Source organism: Bombus flavifrons, chromosome 8 (assembly GCF_040668555.2).
Source record: "Bombus flavifrons isolate JBK064 chromosome 8, iyBomFlav1_principal, whole genome shotgun sequence".
NCBI lineage: Eukaryota > Metazoa > Arthropoda > Insecta > Hymenoptera > Apidae > Bombus > Bombus flavifrons.
In genome coordinates this window covers 16,420,960-16,442,291 of record NC_138449.1, presented here as the reverse complement: position 1 = coordinate 16,442,291, position 21,332 = coordinate 16,420,960, and the positions used below count along the sequence as shown (strand labels likewise).

General features: G+C 41.3%; 2 protein-coding genes across 4 annotated transcripts in view; both read right to left on the bottom strand.

Annotated features, from left to right (window-relative positions):
• The window catches only part of LOC138182704 (neuroligin-1), a 50,506-nt gene that overhangs the window by 28,398 nt on the left and 776 nt on the right, over positions 1–21,332 (bottom strand). For all 3 annotated transcript variants that reach the window (XR_011173861.1, XM_069118797.1, XM_069118795.1), the window contains exon 2: positions 15,445–17,277. Coding sequence is in view for 2 of the 3 variants with exons in the window: in XM_069118797.1 (XP_068974898.1) it covers positions 15,445–16,255 (811 nt within the window). In the remaining variant the exon portion in view is untranslated. The remainder of the gene's footprint in view (positions 1–15,444; positions 17,278–21,332) is intronic.
• Positions 16,260–16,841, bottom strand: LOC138182660 (troponin T, skeletal muscle-like). The gene has a single exon (XM_069118689.1). It carries the CDS (start codon positions 16,839–16,841, stop codon positions 16,260–16,262), a length of 582 nt encoding a protein of 193 aa, XP_068974790.1.

The window sequence follows — 21,332 nt, the reverse complement described above, 5'->3', positions numbered from 1 at the left end:
AGAAAAGAGCTTTCCAAGAAGAATTAATTCTCCCGACTTCTGACCTCTTCCATGCACGTCCGCTCGATTTTATCCGACTGCATCCTTTCAGAAGCGAATGAATCTCGAGGAAATGTGACGTTTTCCAACCAATGGAAATAACAAATTGCTTCGTGGACAAAAATTTTCCCTCCTTTTCGGTTTAAACCTGCGATTATTATTTACCGATGATCGGTGTCGCGACATTTCACGTAGTATTCGCATCTTTTTCAAGTATTTACAATTGTAATGCGCGTAGAAACATCGCTACACACGCTAAAGACTAAAACACGGACATTATCTTCTGTTTATCGTATCAGTTTTCCAAACGATTACACGCAAGAAGCAAGTAAGTTTATAGCATGTAATAATTGATAGAATTTCTTTAAAAACTACGTCAAAGTATTGAAATTTATGAACGACATGAACGATATGAACGACAGGAAGACATCGAATGTACGAACCACGCGGTATTCGCCTGGACTTTTCGCTAAACTTGTTACAGTGATTTCACTTACATACTACCCCTTACACGCGTACGATATACAGAGATTCCTTTCTCTCTAGTATCTTGCGCAAAGTCAGTACCGAATTCTTCTCAAAAGTACTACTCCTAAGCTGTTACCAATCGATTCTTCCGCATCCTTCGATCCTCTCCTTTTCTTCGTCATCTTCCGTGTGATTCGTCCGTCGTTGACCTTCGAGATAAACGTCGATCAGACGCGACGCTACCTCACTCCCGCGGTGCTTGCAGGTTCTTTCTCGTTAATCGAATAATCATCTGCAATGCACTACGGAATTGAAGAAGCAACGCGAAAGTCGTAGAACCAACAGTGCCTTTTACGTTTCTTCTCTTCCTATTTCTCTTCTTATCACTCTGTTTAGCGTCCCTTTTTCAAGTCCATGACCCCCGGCATTCTTGCTCGGTGACGTTCAATTCTGCCGTTACAAATGGAGAGAGGAGGGCGGAAATTTTCACCGGTTTTTCGGATAAGCCCGACGACCTCTCATCCGTTTTCATTCTTTTTTCTTCTTCTTCGTTCCCTTTGATGTCACGGAACGATATTCCCGTGCGCAAGAGGATATGCATGCATTGTCGCGGAGAGATTACACGCAGCACAGTGTGTAACAGTGAGAGTATGGAACAGAAGAGGGGGCGGGGGGGGGAGAGGAAATATAGTCGAATAGCGCGAGTGGTTAAGCGCTAAAGTTCGCGAAACGAGAATTTTACACTGGCGAATTTGATACGCGTATTTGCGGAAGGTAAAATTAGGCAACCCAGCTAGATACCCTATGCAGAGGGCACGTTCTACTCTTTAGATTTTACATATATTTCTCTTTACGTTCTACTTGGCTTTTAGATATCTTTTCATAACAGAAAAATCACCTTTAATCCTTTGGTTTGCAGACTTTTTTTTAGCAACTAGCTAATTCGTTAATCGATCATTTATATACCTGTTCATCGAATTTTACCTATTTTCTGTAATATATCGCACATAGTAATTGCGTTCTCTGCAACGTACTCAAGTAATGGCGCTATTATCATCGAATCGTTGAAAAAAGAAATGTAACCTAATACAAAGATTCGATCGAATCGAAAAATTGATGGTATCTCGTGCATTCTTACATTTCAAACGATTCAACGTGTAAATCACACGATCGTTATTACTACGATTACATTCTAAATTTTCGTAGTCCTGACTATGGATCGGCTCGTTCTTACCACGTTTCCCCCCCCCCCCACTCGTTTGTCTCAGTCTCGCTAATGCAGGCATTCAACGTCACAACGACGACTCCCTTAATTTACCAAATTTCAGACATCCCCACTTTTTCCCACGTCACGTTAAACGCGTAAACCCTACCGCTCGGCTTTCAGCAGCGGTCCGCTTTAACGCTCGCGTCTCCCCAGGGTTAATCCCTCGTAGTAAAAAGAACGTTATGTTTCGAGAACGGCCTGCACAAAGCGTTATCGCTTTTAATTACTCGTTTTCAGCCAGCTCGCCGCGATAACTCGGCCCTTTAACCAGACGCCCGGTCCGCAAAATGCGCTGTCCATTCCTCGCGACCAACTGAAACGCTTTAAAACATCCCGCTGCCGACGGGTCGTCCTTCAACGTTAAAACGAGACGACACAGCTCGGCGCGGCGCGTCGTTACACGTTGCGACGAAATAACACCAACGAATGTTCGTAACAAGCACTCGAACAAAACGTTTCTGTAATTCACTTTGTTCCCTGTTTTTCGTTATACGATTGAATTCGCGGTGAAATTGACCTAGCTTTTCTAAAGTCGACCATTTACGTGTAAATCTAGTCGCGGAAAATGTATTTTCGTCATTTTCAAGGATATTTCCTCTACCACCTTACTACAAATTTTGTTGCGTAAAAATAATACTTGTATATACATGTATATATTTCGGTAGAACTAGTTCGATGGAAAAAGGTTATCAAGATTCGCGGAATATCTTTATTGCTTGTTCCATGAAAAATTTGTTCTTTCATGCGGAATCGATATTCATCCGAGAAAATTCGCTGCCACGAGTCTACGGTAGAATTTTTTAATTAAATTTGTCGACGTTCGTCGATCTCAAATGCCGTTATTAAACGAATAACGAGTGCTGTTTCGTTATTCGACTTTTCTACCAATTAACCCATTCCGCTACAAAATGAGGCTTCCCCTTAAATCGTAATTTTAATTATCAAGTATATCGAGTTTTATTTCTTTCGATCTTTTATTTGTCAAAATATCTTCGTCTCCCATTAGTTTTATTACGACTGAATCTTTTCAGTTACTACGATGTACGATGTTCGTTCCATTTGAAAGTTTGAATTAACTCTCTGTATACGTACGAATTACATTCTGTATAATCTTCTCTATCGTTACCTGTGACAAATGTGCAAGATGTTGAGAAAAATGAGTCCGATAGTTGAGAGGCTTGTAGCACTCGCCGAGAAGGGTAACATATATCTAATCAACATAGGTCCGTTATTCATACAACGAACGTAAGTTTTGCACGACGATAAACGATCTCGAACGAACCAGAAAGAACATTATATTATAATTTTTATATCGCGATATAAGAAGAGTATGTCGTATATTTTAAAAATAGGAAGTATCGAAAAGCGATTTATTCCTGCGCGACTACACGTTAGTTAACACAAAAGACGAATCGCTCCTTTTGATCGCAAACAGCTTCGCTTTGAGCTTCCCAAGCACTTCTGCGGCAATTGCACCAATTACATTTTCCAACGACAAATATTCGTATTCGTGGGACGCGCAACGTCGCTCTGCGAAGGCATAATAATGCCGGACAGCGTGAAAATTTAATCCTCCAGTGACCGAAACTTTACCAGTAACTTGGAAACTGAAACTAGTGTGCGCTTCTTCGCGCTAAATGACACCCGAAGGATCCAGGGGCACTAAGTCAAATTCGATCTTCGCAATAGTTGTACCGGCTGCTGCCTTTTACAGTACTTTGAATTCATCGTTACGAAACATCGATGGAAACAGTGCCTGTAGTTAATTTGTTACGAGGTTGATTCGACGATTATTATCGCCGAGCGTGAGGAATGTAGTTTGGAAATTCAAGACAATAATAGACAGAACGGAAAGAAATTCTTACGTTTCGGTACACGATTATAGCATAAAAAATAGAAATTATTCTCAACTCGTCGTTATGTCTACACCTTTCCATAATTTAATTATATTCTCAAAGTATACGATCGTATACTTTGTACAATTATAACGATATAATCGCTAAAAGGTATTAGCACTTTATTTATTATTAGTGTTCGGGCAAAATCTCAATAACTGTTGGATATCTATAGACTTCAGTCGGAACATAAGGTTTTAGTTATCTGTATCACATTGATATTTTTCCGATATTTAGTTCAACGCGAGACGCAATGCTTCTGACGCGTGAAATATATGATCGCAGAAAATATAACTTCATCGATATCAAAGCGGATTTCGTTAGGAAGCGTGAAACTGAATTTGGCTAGGAAACTTTCGAGTAGGTTAGCTTGACAAAAATACTCGTAAAAGTGTATTAAAACGTATACGTATATCTATCAGCGTGTTATTATAGACGTTTCAAGAATTCAGCCACTTGGTCAAGACTTGCTTTTTCGATGAAGAAACGAGAAACCGTAACAATCTCGATCCGGAACATCTTCCGCCAATGGTCCGATTATTTATTAATATTAACACTTTTGTCCGATCAATTTACGCCACGTCTCTGCTATTTGCTCGTTCTCGTCCTCGTGTTTCCAACAGCTCGTACCGAGAGGAATGGGGTGTACTTAAACGACGAGAAGAAGACGATGGCGGTAGAAGAATGGAGAGGTTACGGATAGCTGTATCAAGTATGATGTATTACACGTATAAAGATACTCGCGATAGACTGTTATAGTTTCAGTGCATCGTTTTAAAGTGGCCATTCGAGCAAACGGGTCGGAATTTACGAATTTACATGGTCGTTACACGATGCGGCGAACGGAAAATAGGGCTATAAAAATATTCAGTGCATAGCGGACGATGCAACAACCTCTATCGACGTTTTTCTTTTTTCACAGTCCAGATCCGCGACGGTGGACGCTGCAAAAAGATACCGTATCATTTTCGCCATCTTTTTAATTCGCTATATTATGGTATTTTTTCGGTTGTATTCGATTTGAATGAAAATATACTTTTGTCGCGTTTCGTTCGCTCGTTTCGCTGTAAGAAGCTAAACTTTGCAAACATGAAATATCTTTTTAACTAGCCTGATGTTCGATCGCGAATTTTCAATATCCACGATCGCTAAAAAAATACGAAAAGGCCGATAAATTAACGACGCTTCGATACCGTCGCTTGGACTTACGCGTCGAAATTCTCTTTGCCTAATTCCGTGAAACACGGTCCGTGAGCCCAATCCACGAGGATGATTCAATTAGGACGTTCAATTAGAACGCATCAGCGGCTGCCCTTCGAGATTACCAAGCCGCTCAAAGCCCACCAACCCTTCCTTACTTCCGTCTCGCTTTTCCGTTTCACAGAACGCGAACAATCGTGTGTTTCGTAAACGACGAAAGATTTCGGTAAACCGCCGATAGAATTCCACTCTTATCCACTAACAAAATTTTAGAAACGCAAGTTACTTTTTCCTAACGTAGACAACCAACGATAACGTTTAATAAACATCGTTATTTCGCAGTGGTTGCAATTTTGGAATATTAACGCTATATAATTGTGTTTTCACGAATAACCAAGTGAAGATTCGCGCTTTAAAGAAACAGAGATAGCAGATCGCTTTTTGTGAAAAGCTGATTAGCTAACAGTTTTTGCGCGTATTCCGATATTCTGCTAACAGAATGACGAAACAGTCATGAAAATGGAAAATGATGCAAAATGGAATAGCGAGATTTTTTAATTTTTCGTCGAACCACTGTGTGACGACATCGATCAGATAAAAATTATATTACTGATTTTAAATCTGTTAGGATTATCGCGATTAGAGATCAAGAACGAACGATGTAATAATACGACTGATAATTATGGGACGGGATAATGGAACGATAAGTAGGTTATCCGATGACATGAAATGCTGCTTAGAAGAAACGGAAGAAACTAACAAAGTGTTATCCGATCGAATTTCCCAGCTATATCGAACGATACAGCGACGCAGCTTTATATGTATATCGTATATCGTATATATGTGTATATCGTATACGTATCCGCAATCGCGCCGAAAACCGAAGCGTAACGTATCGCGTGTGACAGTGATTTTCGTGAAATATTGAATATCTGATTCGCTAAAGCGGTTGTAACTGGTACACGGAAAATTACATAATCCCCGACATTAGCGATAATGTGTTCGACCGTGTCGATTAACGCCCTTGCACGCGTGCTTTTCAACTCGTTACCGCGGTTTCTGCGAATCGTTATCTAATTGGCGAATACTTGAACTACTTTCGCTCGTAGAAGTTTCTCAATCTCGAAGATTTTTTTCTTTTTTTTCTCTTATGTGATTTATATGTCACCCAGTGCGTTGTTGAGACAATTTGTTTCGAACATTAAGACATCCTAGTTGACTGATTACTGTTCGTATAGACAATAATCCAGAATATAATGAAGTTTTCTTCATTTTTTTTATAGTCTTTTGAATATTTATTACCGTTCGTATACTAAAATATCATCTAGGTGTAAACATTTATAAAAGCGTCGAAAGAATTCAAATTTTCCGATTTCAACGATCATAATTCCGCGGCTGAGAATAAAACGAAAATCAAGAATAATAAAATTGCGTTGGAAATTTCATTCTCGCGAGAATCAAACTTGAAAACTCGTTTCCAAGAGAATTGAGTTTGAAAATTTGTCGAGTATACCGTATCGGGTTAATTCTTAAGTAAACGCATTTAAATCCAGCTTGCTCGAGAACGAAACTTCGAGCGCAAAAATTTGATTCTGCGTTTTCCACTTATTTTCACACGTAGAGTAACCTGCTGCCAATTGTCCGCTCTTATCTGACCGAGAATTTGTTATATACGCGACAAGATTTCAAGCTTGATTTCCACCAACACAGAGCTTTCGCTGTAATTTTGTTATTCTTGATTTTCGTTTTATTTCGAGCCGTAGAATCTCTCCTCTTCGCTTGTACCTTGAATTTACGTGTGAAAACGTGTGTGCTTTGGAGCTAAGTGTTATCGGTTTCAGTTTTTTGAGCGGAAGAAGAGACGAAAATAATAATCGACAGGTAGATACAAGCTTGGTTTTGCCCGGCTTGAAAATCCTCCCACGTACGTTCTCTCGCACAGTGGAAAAGATTACGTAACACAAATTGTTCCCTTGGAGCCGCGGCAAACGCATACAGCATCGCCTTTCAAAAGGCGGTACGATAGGAAACTCGGTCGATTCAGGTTCAAGATCTTTTAAAAATGAATTAGTCCCACCCATGCAAGTATCGCTTTTCAGTCAAACTTGTAAACTTTACAAATTCTCGCAAATTCGACTGAAAAATCGTTCATCTGTAAGAAATACAAATCGATCGCCACCACCGATCGAATAATCAATTCCGGTATCAACAAATTTCCACGGGTCTTTATTAGCGCTAATTTCTTTAGCAATTTTTTAATCTACGCGTATTAACGTTTGTCGTGCAACAGCACAAGGAAATCGAAGCGACCAAAGTGAAGTTCTCGTTGGCAAGGCTTATAATACGATTGCAAGGAAAAGCTATTTACAAGTTGAAATTTTAGAACATTAGGGCTAACAAATAACTATTATTCTCTTTAGGATTGTTAGTTTCTTTTGCGCTGGGTATTCGTAGACGCGTTATAAATTCGGCTGGACGCATTTACGAAGTGTAGTTTAGAAATATCTTGCAAAGGTATTCGTTGCTGAAATTTCGACCTGAAGAGATACCTCGGGTTCGAGTATCGTTCCACCTTCAAAGCCATAGCAAAGGAACGCGAAAGGGTGGTGGCGATATCGAGGAACCTGTTAATTGGAAGTTAACGTTTCTGACACTGATCGATTAATATTCATCCTGGACAGACCAAGGGAAGCTGGTCTTACCGAACTAAAGGGAGCAAAATTATGCCACCAATCGGATTCACTCGGACGGTTAAACCGATACGATTAAATATTCGCACGAAACACAGTTCCAATATTTATAATTAAAAGTTCATCTTTCAAACGTACGTTCTACGTTATCTATATTTCAGAAGTGATTGAAGTTTTATTATATTCAACCAAGCACACGTTGCTTAACCAACGCTCGATTCTTATTTTAAAGAAAATTGTCGAGGATGAGTAATCTTCGAACGATATTCAGTAGGAAAATCGTGTCGCAGGCAAAGAAATATCGGGAGTTTTTTTTATCGAGGAATAACCCAATTCGCGAATTGAAAGCAAAAAATAAATTAAATTAATATTTATCTAAATTCATATTCCAATATTATCGAATTACGCTGGACAGCCAATGAACCTCGATAAACGAGCATCTGTTTCCGATAGAAGAAGCGCCAGGCGTTTAAACTGCGTTCAGAACCGAAACCTCGATTGCTTCTCGCGATTACAACGTAATTACGATATAGCGGAGGAAAAAAGCAGCGGATTCCGGGTGTGGTCCCCGATGCGCGCGTCCCGGCCAACCACGTTAATTGTCGTCATTAAATCGCTCCCGTAAACTCATTTACAAGAGCGTTACGCTTCGGTCGGGCAAGAAAAAGGATTTCCTGGGCGTTAAGTCAAATACGTTTCGCCCGGGGAATCTCATTTAAATACCCCCGTCTGGCTCGCTCGAATGTTAGCAAAACGAGAGAAGGAAACTACGCTGGCGGTGGAAGCGTAGTCCGGAATCCTACCCTCCCCCTACCTCGCCCCCTCGCCCTTCTCTCTCTCTCTTATTTTGCTCGTTTCTGTATGGCTGACTGGTTTTCCCGCGGCCATATCGTGAAGCTAAGCTAAGCTTCTTACGTGCAGACGACCCGAAGCTTGCAACAACGGCGGCCGTTTCGAAACGCGACGTGCACCCATGCGCACCTAAGACGACGAGGCTGGAATATCACGTGGAAAAAAGTTTCGCTTCGCTCCGCGAAGCAGAATCTCCTTGGATAAAGCGTACTCTACGCTTATCTACTTTGCGTAAGCGAATTCCGACCGGCGGAGATTCTTGTTTATGCCGATGACGCGGGCATCCTAAGGGTGGTTAAGCTCGTTCGTTCGGGGAGACAATCCTGTCGATCGTGAAAATTTGCGGCTGCTTGACGCTCGTTTTATAAGCTATTCTTTATCAAGCAATTCGAACAATCTTCTGGTTTTTATTATTCCATTCTGTCTGTGTTTAGAATTTGTCGATACGCTTTTGCCAGAAATTTTGTTGCATTTTGCTGTTTTCGTTGCGACACAGCTAACGCTTTCGCTGGCTGTTGGACAGTTCTTAACGTTATATCGAATTAATTTGTCTATCTCGGTATGCTTTGGTATGCACCTAAAGCATAAAGCATACGCAAATTGTATCGCGATTCGGTGTTAGCAGGGATTATTTCAAGACTTTGCGCACTAATTTTAGTAGTCGTTCCGTAAATATTGGTCATGCTTTTAATTCCGTTATTAATTATCAGAATTTTATAATTATCGAGCATCGAGCATCGACTAGTCGAACTCGAGACTTCATCCAACGAGAGAACGTCGCTTTCTCTCGTTCCATTCGATTTATTTGATGTGTTTAAACGTTAAAATCTCTGCCGATGAATATTTTTTGCAGAAAATCTGGCCGTCTGATAGAGAAACGAAAGAGCAACGACGGAAAGCAAAGAAAAGAGAGAAACACGCCATCGTTATCCTTAATTGCAGCGTGTTATATGTAACGGAAAATCGTTGTACGCGTCCGTGTTCCGCGAATGTTTTGCTTTGGTACAACGTTTAATGTCCCTTTAGTCTCGTACGATGTTTTCGAGTTTCGCTTGATGCACCGATTGCTTCTTCGCTCGATAAAATGTCTAAAAATACCTTAAATATAAGATACCTTATACATAATGCCTTGGTTTGGGTATCGATAATTTAGAAAGCGTAGTTTCTATCAATGGTTCTTAAAACGAAAGTTGAGCTATACTCTTAATTTGTTCCGATACAAAATCTCCACTTTTAAAATGAATCAACTTTCTAACGAAATATATCGAATAGTTTTTTCAAATTTAATCGAAACGTTAAATGATATAAAATTGTCGAATACGTTGGAATTATTAATCCCAGCGTGGAAAATACAAAAACAGGATACTAAATAGCAAAGTTATATATTTTGTCGTCGCATTGAAAATCCATATGTTGTAACACGTTAAATCATCCGGATCGCTGCAAATGACACGGTGAATTTAACCACTCGCGCGTTATACAAATAAATTTTCTCCATCAAGCTTCATCGCCTTGACTCTTACTTCTATGGTCACCAGTAATATGTTATTTCGATTTTCAAAAAGCCATGAAATATGCATTGTTTTCGTTCTTGCGCCCTTGCTTCTTTTTACCGTTCAGGAAGAATCGAATATTGGATCGTGGCCAATTTCATCTCGCGCGAACGATCTGCTGTTTCGATTTTCGAATACTAATAAAATACAGATTTATATGCATGTCCCCCCGTTTTCGACAGCATTGAAACTAAATCATGGAGAAGTTTGTCGCGCGAGGAAAATGCGTTGAAACCTCGCGTATTGCGTTACTCGGATCATCGTGCTGACTAAATTACGAATATAGCATGTGCCATGAAAACAACCGTTTTTGTATTATTCCTACGCGTGTATTACAGTTGATGGAATTATCGTAAAAATACCGTGAAAAAATTTATTTCGATTCGACTCTTAGCATTTGTGACGAGACCGCAAGTAGTATACTACTGCAATGATCAGGCACGACGTCTGCTTTTTTCCTTTTTCTATTTCGTTCTAAGATCACTAGTACTCCGCCCCGAGAAAAATCTAACCTCGCCTAACCGAAGTCTAATTTTACGTTAGTCGGAAACGATCTTGGATCGGGTCTGGCTCGGATCTGGGTTACCTAAAAGAAAAAGCTCTCGATTGTTCGCGCTTTATTGGATGTAAATGGCGTTCAGAAGATGACGTACTTTTGGGTCCGTTAAAAATATCGGAAACTTATTTCATTGTTCCTTCGTTCGAAAGCCTCTTTGCTCGATAACATGGTTTTACGTAACTAAAATAAGCACACTGTTCGCTGCATCGAAGACAAAGTAGAGATTGATCTTCGTAGCATTGAATTCATCCTTTATATCGTGTACCGTACCGTATACACGAATGGGATACGATGCCGGTAGCGAGTCTTATTCAATGGTGAACCGTACACGTTGTACGCTGACGAGCAAGATTAATAGATCTCCTAGGGAGCATGAAAATTTCAGAAACGAAATCAATCTTACGAACTTGCCACGCTTATCTGCCTATCTTCCGTACTCACGAAACGAACCTAATCACACACCCACGCGCTTCTGTCTTCGTTAACACCGCCCCAGCTATTAATATCAGACACGACGTTAACTCGAAGCGAGTTGCTCCCGTCTATCGTGTCCAACGACTTTCTCCTCTCCGACGATGATAAAAATACTCCTGTTTATAATACGTTACAGTTATGTTTCTCTCTTCGAAATAAAAAACCGAAACAATAGCTGAAAAGTTACGCAACGCTGTATTATTCGGCGTGTGGTGTTCGAATACATGTAGAAACGATCGAGATTTCACGAGAAAGGAACGAGCAGAGAAAATTTTTAAATAACAATAATAGTTATCGTTATTACCAATCGAACATCGTCTTTTGTTCTTTCGTTGGCCGCAGGGCCACACTCGCGCAAACGTCATCGGCGTCTCAGAGACGTTTTATACTCTTACCGCGGCTATATTGCATTCCGGGTATTCAGTATTTTTTGGAGATAGAAAATTATTTTCGCGATACTCGAATTCTTAAATCGACATAGATCGAAACGTAGAAATATTTGCCCGCTTTGCATCGCAAAGTGTAAGTTTGAGAGACACGTAACGCGACAATAAGTGGAAGGTTCAGAAAAATCGTACATACGTTTCGTGTAATACGAATGTAATACAGAATAAGAGTAGAGAAGAAATATCGGTACATCTGTACGAAACTTTTACCATCTAGAAGTACAGCCTTCGCTAACGTTATGTCAAAGTTTCGTGTCAGTTGGATCGTTAGAAGCCGAGTTATAATACTCAACGTCAAAGCACCGTTTGTTCGTGGCTCGTGAGCCGGACAGTTGGGTTTTGTTGCGCGATAATGCATCGGTTCATTATGCGGCGGTTGTGACTGCTTTTTTGCACAAAAACAAGTTACAACGTTGCACCGTAGTCGCCAAATTTAACACTGTGCTGTTACTCTTTGTTACCACGGTTCAAATTAAGGATGGAAGAAAAGCGTTATGTCACGACGTTTCAATATGCGAAAGGCAGTGACGAGAACGGCCGTTCGACGCATTCTCGTTAGCCGTGGAAATCCTTGTATCGCCGCAGAAGGAATATGTTTCGAACGAAATAAAATATTTCCTGCGGCAAAGTACTTTGTAACGTACGAATCTGTTAAAAACATGCTTTCTTCCTTTCTTCGACCAAATTACGCTTTGTACGTCCTATATTCGACTTTTAACGCCAATCTCCGTTATTGCATTTGTCCATGCTATCGTTGGGTAAATAAATGTCGTCGATAATTGGAATGAAAAAGAAAATTATAAATACCTACTCTTTCCATCGCGAGAAGATTGTGGTTAATAGGTGCGAATAGGAACGATACTCGACGACCTAGCTTCACAGGGGATATACGAAACGTAGATAATCTATGAGAAATCTCGTCTCACAAATATTTCGAAAGATAAGCGAATATTCGTTAAGGCATGGTTAAAACTGACATTACAGAAAACACGACGACCAACGCATGCTAACGTTCGATCAAAGACAAAGTCGAAACAATTTCATACGTATAAGAGGGAAATGCCTACCTCGAGGATAGAAACAGCTATCCTTAAGACGCTTAAGGACCAGCTTGCAAGCTAACGATGGATACGGTGGTCTAGAGTCTGGATTTTCGCGTCGTCTCGTCGCTGGGCTCGCAATCGGAAAAGCGTCACGACGCGAGAGACCGATCGATGACGTTCTTTTGTGTAGACGCTCCTCTCCTCTCTTCCGCTTTCTTTCGCTTTCTTTCGCTTTCTTTCGCTTTCTTTCGCTTTCTTTCTCCCGTCTTCTGCCGCTCTTTTTCCAGCATACGACTTCGGTTTAATCCGCTTCTTCCCGAAATCCGAGCAAGTCGAAACGAAAAGAAGGAAGAAACGAGAATGAAACGAGAAGAGAAAAGGGGAACACCGCGGATATCGAGAGCTCGGTAATCGGCACCCTCAGACCTTCTTACAAAACGCACTCCCGATATTCCACGATCCACTCGTTTTTTCTTTAGCGTGCAAACCGTTTTATCCGCGTACGTGCCCCCTACCTTCGATCAAATCACCGTCTTCTCCTTCCCTTATTACCGATAAACGTAAATACAATACGATAAATACAAACAAAAAACATAAATTTTTGAATCGATAACGCATAGATACTTAAAAAATGCCTATTGTACCTATCCAGTGATAGGTGATCCGTTGTATAATAACACGCAAAAACTTTCTGTCGATCGATATCATCGACTCGCAAATATTTCTATCTACGTTTCCAACATTGTAAAGTCCGATAACGCAATAAAACTTTAATCGCGCGGACAGTAATTTCGAATCTATGTAACTACGTTAAATTACGGGAAATTTCCTACAACGAAGTAAACGCGATACCTTAGCTGTATAATCGAGGAAACCAAATGTCGAAAAGATATAAAACCGAATTTTCATTCTACCTTCGTTGTGCAGAAATTATTCTTTACGCGTTAACAAGAATTAACCGAGACAAGGGACGAGTAATTAAGAGTACGTGATCGTGTAGTCATACCTACGTAATATAGCAGCTATGATATTAATCTACCATCATAAAAGAGTTATTAGTCACTTGCGAACACAGGCAGAAGCCAGTGTTCGCAAGTTTAATCCTTGCCTATCTATTACACCGTTATAGAATGTAACAATAAAGGTGATCTCATATGGATCACGACCGTTATAGCGTTAGCGCATCGCTATAAATTGGCCAATACCTATAGCGTAAAATACTGCGGAGTGAAATATAACGTAAAGCGATAAGTCGATTGAAAACTTGGTGCAATTTGCAACTAGAACTATTAACTAAACGCAAAATTCGTAACGCAAAAAACGCAAAAAACGTTTACAACACTAGGAATAGCGTGCTATACCATATATTATTATGGATTATTTTTTTCTTTATTATTTCTTGCATGAACAACGTCGTATATCTCGTAGCTCGAAAAGATTCGCAATCGTTGTTTGTATTAAAGTGTTATTATTTGTTTGCCGTCTATCGAAGCGTCCTTGGATTAACACGAACGATCAAAGCAACAAATTCCCTGTAACGTATCCTGCTACTTCGATAGGACGGAAAATACGCTTTTACGAGAAGTATCGTCGAACGAAGCGGAAACGAGGAGAAATTTTCACGTTACTGCGATAGATTGTCCGATAAATCGTGAAAGCACGTACAACTCCTCTTTCGTTTTAGATATTACCCGGGCATAGAGAAATCGGAAGAAAGAACGGAATCGTCGATCTACGAGTGACGCGATGATCCGTTGCCGAAAAGCACTCCATCCTGGTTCGATGAACCGCGGTGCACTTTTCGTCGACCGTGCACAAAGATTCGGTGACTCGTACACATTTGCTTACCGCATCCGTATCGTTATCATCGATATACCGAAAAGAACGCGATCCGATTAACTCTGATCCGTTGTTCGAAATAATATTAAAATTCGGCTGTACTAGCCGAATCACGATAGATACGATAAGAAGAAACGAGATTCACTTTACGATCTGTTGATCGAAAATTCCAAATAGAAGTATTTCTATAAGACGATGTCACGTCACGATGTGACGATCTTTCCTTAATCCGATTTTCTTCAATTTCTTCGTGAAAAATGTCACGATTGATCGTAAGTTTCGAGAGAAATTTCAAAATAGATATTTGTAAGACCATTGTCTTCCATTTCTTTTCAATTTCTACGTTGATCAGCGTATGATCGTAGTCTTAGCGATTCGTCGATACGATAAAGTAGAACGCCAACAACGAAATTGCAAAATCGGGTATTTGTCATTTGTCTGCATTGAAATTATTTTCCGGATTCAACGACAAAATACGAATGAAACTATGTCTTATCACGTTCGATGTTACGTAACCGTGTTACGAACTCACGATTACAGTCATTAAACGATAAATGACCATCCAGAAGCGCGAGCGATAAAACTAGACGCGACCATAACCGCACATTTGTAAGGACGAATGTATTAGCTATAAAATTTCACTCGACGCTTCGCGTGCAAACAGCCGCTTTGGCTATCGTGTAAAATTATTCACCTGAAGTATGTGCGGTTCGTTCAACGTTCAAGTTCAGAGCTGATAACGAGATGAATTCTCTTATTTAAGCGAGATTTCAACCCTTAAAATTACGATGTTAATCGAACAAGGGTCGTTCACGCAACGATTACTTCCGTGATACTTTGCAGACTGCTAAATTATACCATTAAGTAGAGAGAGAGAGAGAGAGAGAGAGAGAGAGAGAGAGCAGAAGCGAAAGAAGAGAGAAGAGAAGAAGAGAGAGGAAGAGAAAGAGGAAGAAACATGTTGAAAATGCCTATTTTTTGCTTATCATCCGTTGGCGAATCGCGAATCGCTTTGTACCTAATCACGGTCTTTCTTTTCCAACTAATGGGTCGATACCAATTCCGAGAAAGAGCGGCTGGCGCGAGAAACGTAAGAAACGGGTAACGAGTTGCACTCACCGTGAGGAGATTTGGGCACATAGAGGTTTAAGTATAGGCAGTCTTCGCTCTGGTTGGCCAGCAACGGCGCTAGCCTCTCGAGGTAAGCCCGTTTGGACCGCGGCAGACTCGAGTCCGGTTCCGGTGGCTTCTGAGGACACGCGGGTGGCATGGTATCCGCCAGCTTGATGCCGCGCCACGGTGTCGGCGTAACCGGTGGCATGTATCGCAACGCTCCAATTGGCGGCGTGGCGTATGGCACGCCGTAATAAGTCTCGACAGACGTGGATGATCTGTCCTCGACACCGCGCAACGTGCCGTACCTGGTCCTGACTGTTCTCGTGCTGTATTTCTGGCTACCAGCAAGTGCCTCCGCTCCACCAGAGCACCAATGTCCGCACAACAGTCCGAGGAACACGACGATCGTTGCCAAACACTTTTTCGATCTGTCTGCTCTGTTCTCGCAACGAGTCTGTACAAATCCTTCCCTCCACTCCCCTCCTTTCCCGACGATACCGTTTTTCCTCGAGTCGCCATCGTCGTTGCAAAAATGCCACGATCCCGGCTCGTTGCCGAAAATTTGATTAACCGATGAACGAATTGCGAGCTCGGTAGACGGCCGACGCTTCTCGGCAACAGCTTCCGGCCAAAGGCACCGCTGGTACACCGGAGCACAGTGGAAGACAGTGTCGACACACTCGTCGTAAACATCGTGGAAGATAAACGACAGGCCGAAACTATTGTCCAAGGGAGGCAGCTTTTCGATAGGATCGAGAGGCGAGAGGTATTTCCTCTTCCTCTTCCTCGGAGACGAGGAGGAGGACGTCCGCATCGCGTCACGCCGCCGCGGACTGGCCCCTCCGGGCCCCGCATCTGTGGGGCCCTCCTGCCAGGGGACGTCCCTCTTCTTCTTCTTCTTCTCCTTCTTCTTCTTCTTCTTCTTCTTCTTCTTCTTCTTCTTCTTCTTCTCCTTCTTCTTCTTCTTCTTCTTCTTCTTCTTCTTCTTCCTCCCTTCCCTCTCGCTCTATATCTTTATTTTCCTTGTTCTTCTCTTCTCCGTTTCTCGTATCTTTCCTCCCCTCTGTGTCTTCTATCGCCCTATCCTCTCTACGACTTTCTTGCTTCTTCGGACTTTCGTTTATCACTGTTCCCGATCTAGCGACTTCTTCTTTCGCGTCGAGAAAGCCCTCTTGCGCGTCTTCCTTGCTGCTTCTGTCTTCTTTTTCCTTCGATCTCCAAGATTTCTCCTCCCTGCTATATCTGCTCTCAGTCTTTCCACCTTCTTTATCCACACCCAACTCCCGGTATAACCCACTATTCACCCTCTGTTGTTTCGTCACGATCGTAAAACGATTCGTCGTGTACTCGAAAATGATCGGTGCTAGCGCGCTTATCGGCTGCAAGGCTCTCAATTCCATCCTCGAGGACGTTCGTGGCCGGCAACGAACTTCCGCGATGCCCGGAAGTCGTCGGTTCTCGATACTATCACGCTCGTCGTCGTCGTCGTCGTCGTCGTCGTCGTTCGTGCAATGAGCGACGAGCTCGAGTCGACGTCGTTGAATGATTTTGAGGAAAGCATCGGCGGCTAGGGTACGACTATACCTATGGCCACCCCTGTCGACTATTACCGACTGTTCCTTGTATAGCTTCAACGAGCAAAAGCTTCGAAGACTTTATGGCGACACAGAGCAGGATATCGAGGACGATTTGGCAGTTCTCGGAGTATGTACACTTGTCTCGACTTGTTTACTACGGTATATCGTAACTCTATTAATCAATTCCTTGATTTTATTCAACTACGCTGGTAGTTTCTTCGGTGGCTTCTTTTCGCGTAGACGGTTGAACCGTGATTTTCTTCTGTAACAGAAATAACAAGGATTGTTTTAATCGAAAGATCATAACGTCTCGAGACGAGAAGAACATCTTTATGTCTTATGGTCGAATAAATCAAATTTACTTAAAATCTACGAGGTCGAAGAAGCAAGTATTTGTGTTTAATACGCTCGTACAAAGTTGCTTGTTTGTATTTTATATCTTCGTAGTAGAAGCGGTGCGAAACGCGTGGACGCTATTTCGTAGGACGGACTATATGAAATATATCAAATGCGAGATATTACACATACGTTGTGTCCAATTACCACGAACGAAGAGATATCTTCCACCCGAATGCGTGACATTATCAAAGTGCGGTCACAAATCCACGTCAAGATATTTCTTTAAAAAAATATTTTTCTTTCTAATAATTTTCATATGTTGTAATTCGTATGAAACCTGATAAATTTACAATGCGATATACGTCAGAAACAAGAGAATCCCGTCGGAAGAGAAAAAGTGGATGCACTGAGATTATCAAATATACGAAATACAAAAATGTAACGATTCGTTGAAGGATTTCTATTTTTTGGAATCTTCTCGAAATGCTATACCAACTTTAATACGACGAGTTTAAAGTACCTACATTAAGGAGAAATTGCAAAATCCACGACGGAAACGCAAAGACGCCTAAATAAATTAGTCTCGAACTGAAATTGCATCGCATAGAAACGAAGTGCGAGTTCGTCAGAAACTAATGGAATAATAACGTTACAATCTGGTACCGAAAACCAACAGGGTTGCTTTTGTTTCGCGTTTCTGTAGACGTTCAACGGGCTTTTTCAGTCTGCCGGGAATTACATCGGACAACTCAATTTGTAACACGGCCGGTTTCGAGTTGCCGCAAATGACACGAAAACCCAATAATACCGGTTCTGCGGCAATGCGAGAATTTCCAATTTCCAAGTTGTACGCCTGCTTTAAACACGATCCTTTGCTTCGTCCAGTGTAACTTGTGCCCGTCCTCCTCCTCCTCTGCTCTCTCCTCTATCTCTCTGTCTAATAAGTAAGTTGACATCGACAAACTCGCTTCTCCATAGGGAATCGAAGCCAATTACGATATGTATGTATGTACGTACGCAAATATATTTCAAGCGATGTATTAAATTTGACGAAGCTGCGGAACTTGATCTAGTAAGTGGATTATCAAGGGATTTAACGTCAAATATTGAATTGTTGATCGAATCCGACCTTGGATTCATTAACAAGTCAGCCATTCGTGAATCGCGCGAAAGTACGCGTACGATCGCTGCCAAGTATGCGAAAGTTTGTTTCTTTTTCGGATAGGATGCACCTTAGTTACGAAATTGATATTTATCAAACGATACAGCCGTATTTAATAAAATTGTAGCAATACGCGCTGACTTTATCCCTTATACCCGTTACAGCTTATAGCAGACGTTAAGAACCGATATGCTGCGGATTAACGATTAAATTTGATGGATGATAACGATAAACGCATGGAACTATTTCGTCACTGAAAAATGCTTTGTCTTCGAGTTGTTCGATATCTGAGCTATTGGTTTGAAAAATTCTTGAAATACGATCAAGATATTAGCACGTTTAATGGAAACGATAGTGGGAGAAATGGTAGGATTGCCGCTAAATATAAATGAAACATTATTGAACAATGTCGATCGTAAAATAGCGTAACGTCTAAAGAAATTTGCAAAAAAGAATAGTTGTATCGCAACTTGTATCGTTTTGCAAAAAATACTAAAAGAAAGGTCAATGGAATTGAGAATTGGTAGAAAAATATAATAAAGATTCGAAAATCATATCCCTGTTGTTTGGTCATAGATTAAAAGTTTGAAACAGATTCTATGTACCTACTCGTATCTATCATAGATTATTCGTATTTTGCGTAAATGTTTGCGAGAAATATCGAGCGCTCGGAAAGGACGGGTAACTGCGGACTAGCCAGATCAAAGAAAACGTACGAACATTTTTCGAAACTCTCTGTTCGCCGGATTATATCGAGGCTTGTAATTCGGAATTTAAATACGATACATCACGATACATCGAAATAAAGAAGGATCTACGTCAAAGTAAAATTTTAGAAGATCTTACAACGTACAGGTACAGACAGAAAGCAGGTGACGTAGAATCAAATAGCAAGGTAAAACTAACGCTGGTATATTTTCGTCTTCTGTCCGTTTGTCGTAGCGTACTAGTAGTGGTATACGTTCTTTTACACGTCGTAACGCCAGAGTTGGCGATGGTAGGATAGCCACAGCTTAAAGAAATTGTAGCTTTTAAAAAATCGTACGAAAATTTCGAAGCAAATCTGGTAAAAGCCCCGTTAATGCGTGTAATTTGTGCACTACGATACGTATTAGATTCCTTTCTTATAGTTGCATCGTTGAAGTAATTAACTAACATCGAAGGCTTCACTTTTATTCGCTATCGCGATATCGCGATATCGCGACTCATCAACGTGAAACGTTAAAACGTAAATTAAAGAATTGAAAGGCTTTAATTGAAAAATAAGGAACGAAAGTTAAGAGCGTTCGAGCGAAATAAACGTATCGACTTAGGAGAAGCACGAAAGAATCGTAAAATTTCAATAGCAAAGAAGGACGTATCGTTTGCACAAGAACGAGAAAAAACAATAAACCGTGTTCGTAAAGAGCACACAAAGAGTTGGAACGAGCAGCAGAATCGTGAAAATTACGTACGTACGTCCACTGTCATAAAGATTTATACCGCTAATACTCGACGCTGTGTCTCCGGGGTACATAAAGTTTAAGAAGCATTTAAGTTACCGCCCTCGTCGAAAATTTATACGCTACGACGTTAAACGACGCTCCGTTTCCTTTGTACTTTATATTCTATCCAGCGAGACGAATGCGTTTATCTGAAACTCCTCGGACGTGCGAAATTTCACGGTCAAATGGAATTGCGTGTCAAGTACTCGTCGCTTCGCCTATCACAGAGACGTTCTATCGTTGCGACTGTAGACTATACTTTAAAACTTGGAAAGAGGATCAAAGTATCGACGGATTACGCGTCGAATTCGACGCGATTCGTCCTTATGTTCGCTCGGCTGTCATCACTGACCGAGATATCGATAACCCGGTCCATTATCGAGACGGTGGAACACGGGAAACCGTGGAGAGTTGTTCGCAGTTGAAATTAAATTCCTAGCTCGCACTAATTGCAGGGGACAAGCGAGACGATTAATAATACGTCGGAGCCAGCCTCTGTCCGTTCGAACTGCCAAGCTAGCGCAATCGATTCTCGAGGAATTACAGAGAGACCCGGAATGATGGACCTGCAAACTTTCCGATCGAGACGTCGATGCCTTGTCTCTACGAACGGTAAGCCCCGACTCGATTCGATTCTATGTTTTAGGAGTAATTGCGATGCTTGCAAGTTGACGATAGTAGTTATTGGAGTTAGAAATCGAGATTACCGCGATTATCGCGTGTAACCATCGCGGTTAGAAATATCGAACTTTTGCGAATAATTTCGAGCAAAAGATTACGAGGAAAGCTAAAAATGAATTTCGATATCGTGTACGATCAGATGGAAAAATTGACACTCGATGCTATATAAATAGTCGAGCTAGAGAAGAAGGTGAGGAGGAAAGGTTGAGAAGTTCGTTTATCAGCGTCGTGGTAGCTCGCAAATTGTTTCGCAAACGACTACGAGACAGAATAGAAGAGAACAGACAGCGGCGAAGGAGGAAAATCGGATCATCGTCGAAAATGCGAAAACCGTCGGAGCTGTTGTTCAACGTGCCAAAAAGGTAGAGAAGGAAACGTCGACGAAGTTACGAGATCTTTTCAACCATGATTAAACCGTAAGCTAACTAAAAGTTCTCCGTCCGTCGTGTATCTGCATACCTTGGAACTTAAACGGCTCGAGGTAGGAGAGGGGGAACGAAGTTAACAATTTACCAAGTAGTTTACTATTAAACTATAAGCCCGTGCGAGCAGGTCGTTCGCAATCTGTACGATTAGACAAGGATAGGGCTGCGCACGGATCCGTTCATCGGCATCGTAAAACGAGGAACAACCGAACGCCAATCTCGC

Coding starts and splice junctions, on each gene's coding strand:
- LOC138182660 (XM_069118689.1), bottom strand. CDS start 16,841: ATGGAATTGAGAGCCTTGCAGCCGATAAGCGCGCTAGCACCGATCATT.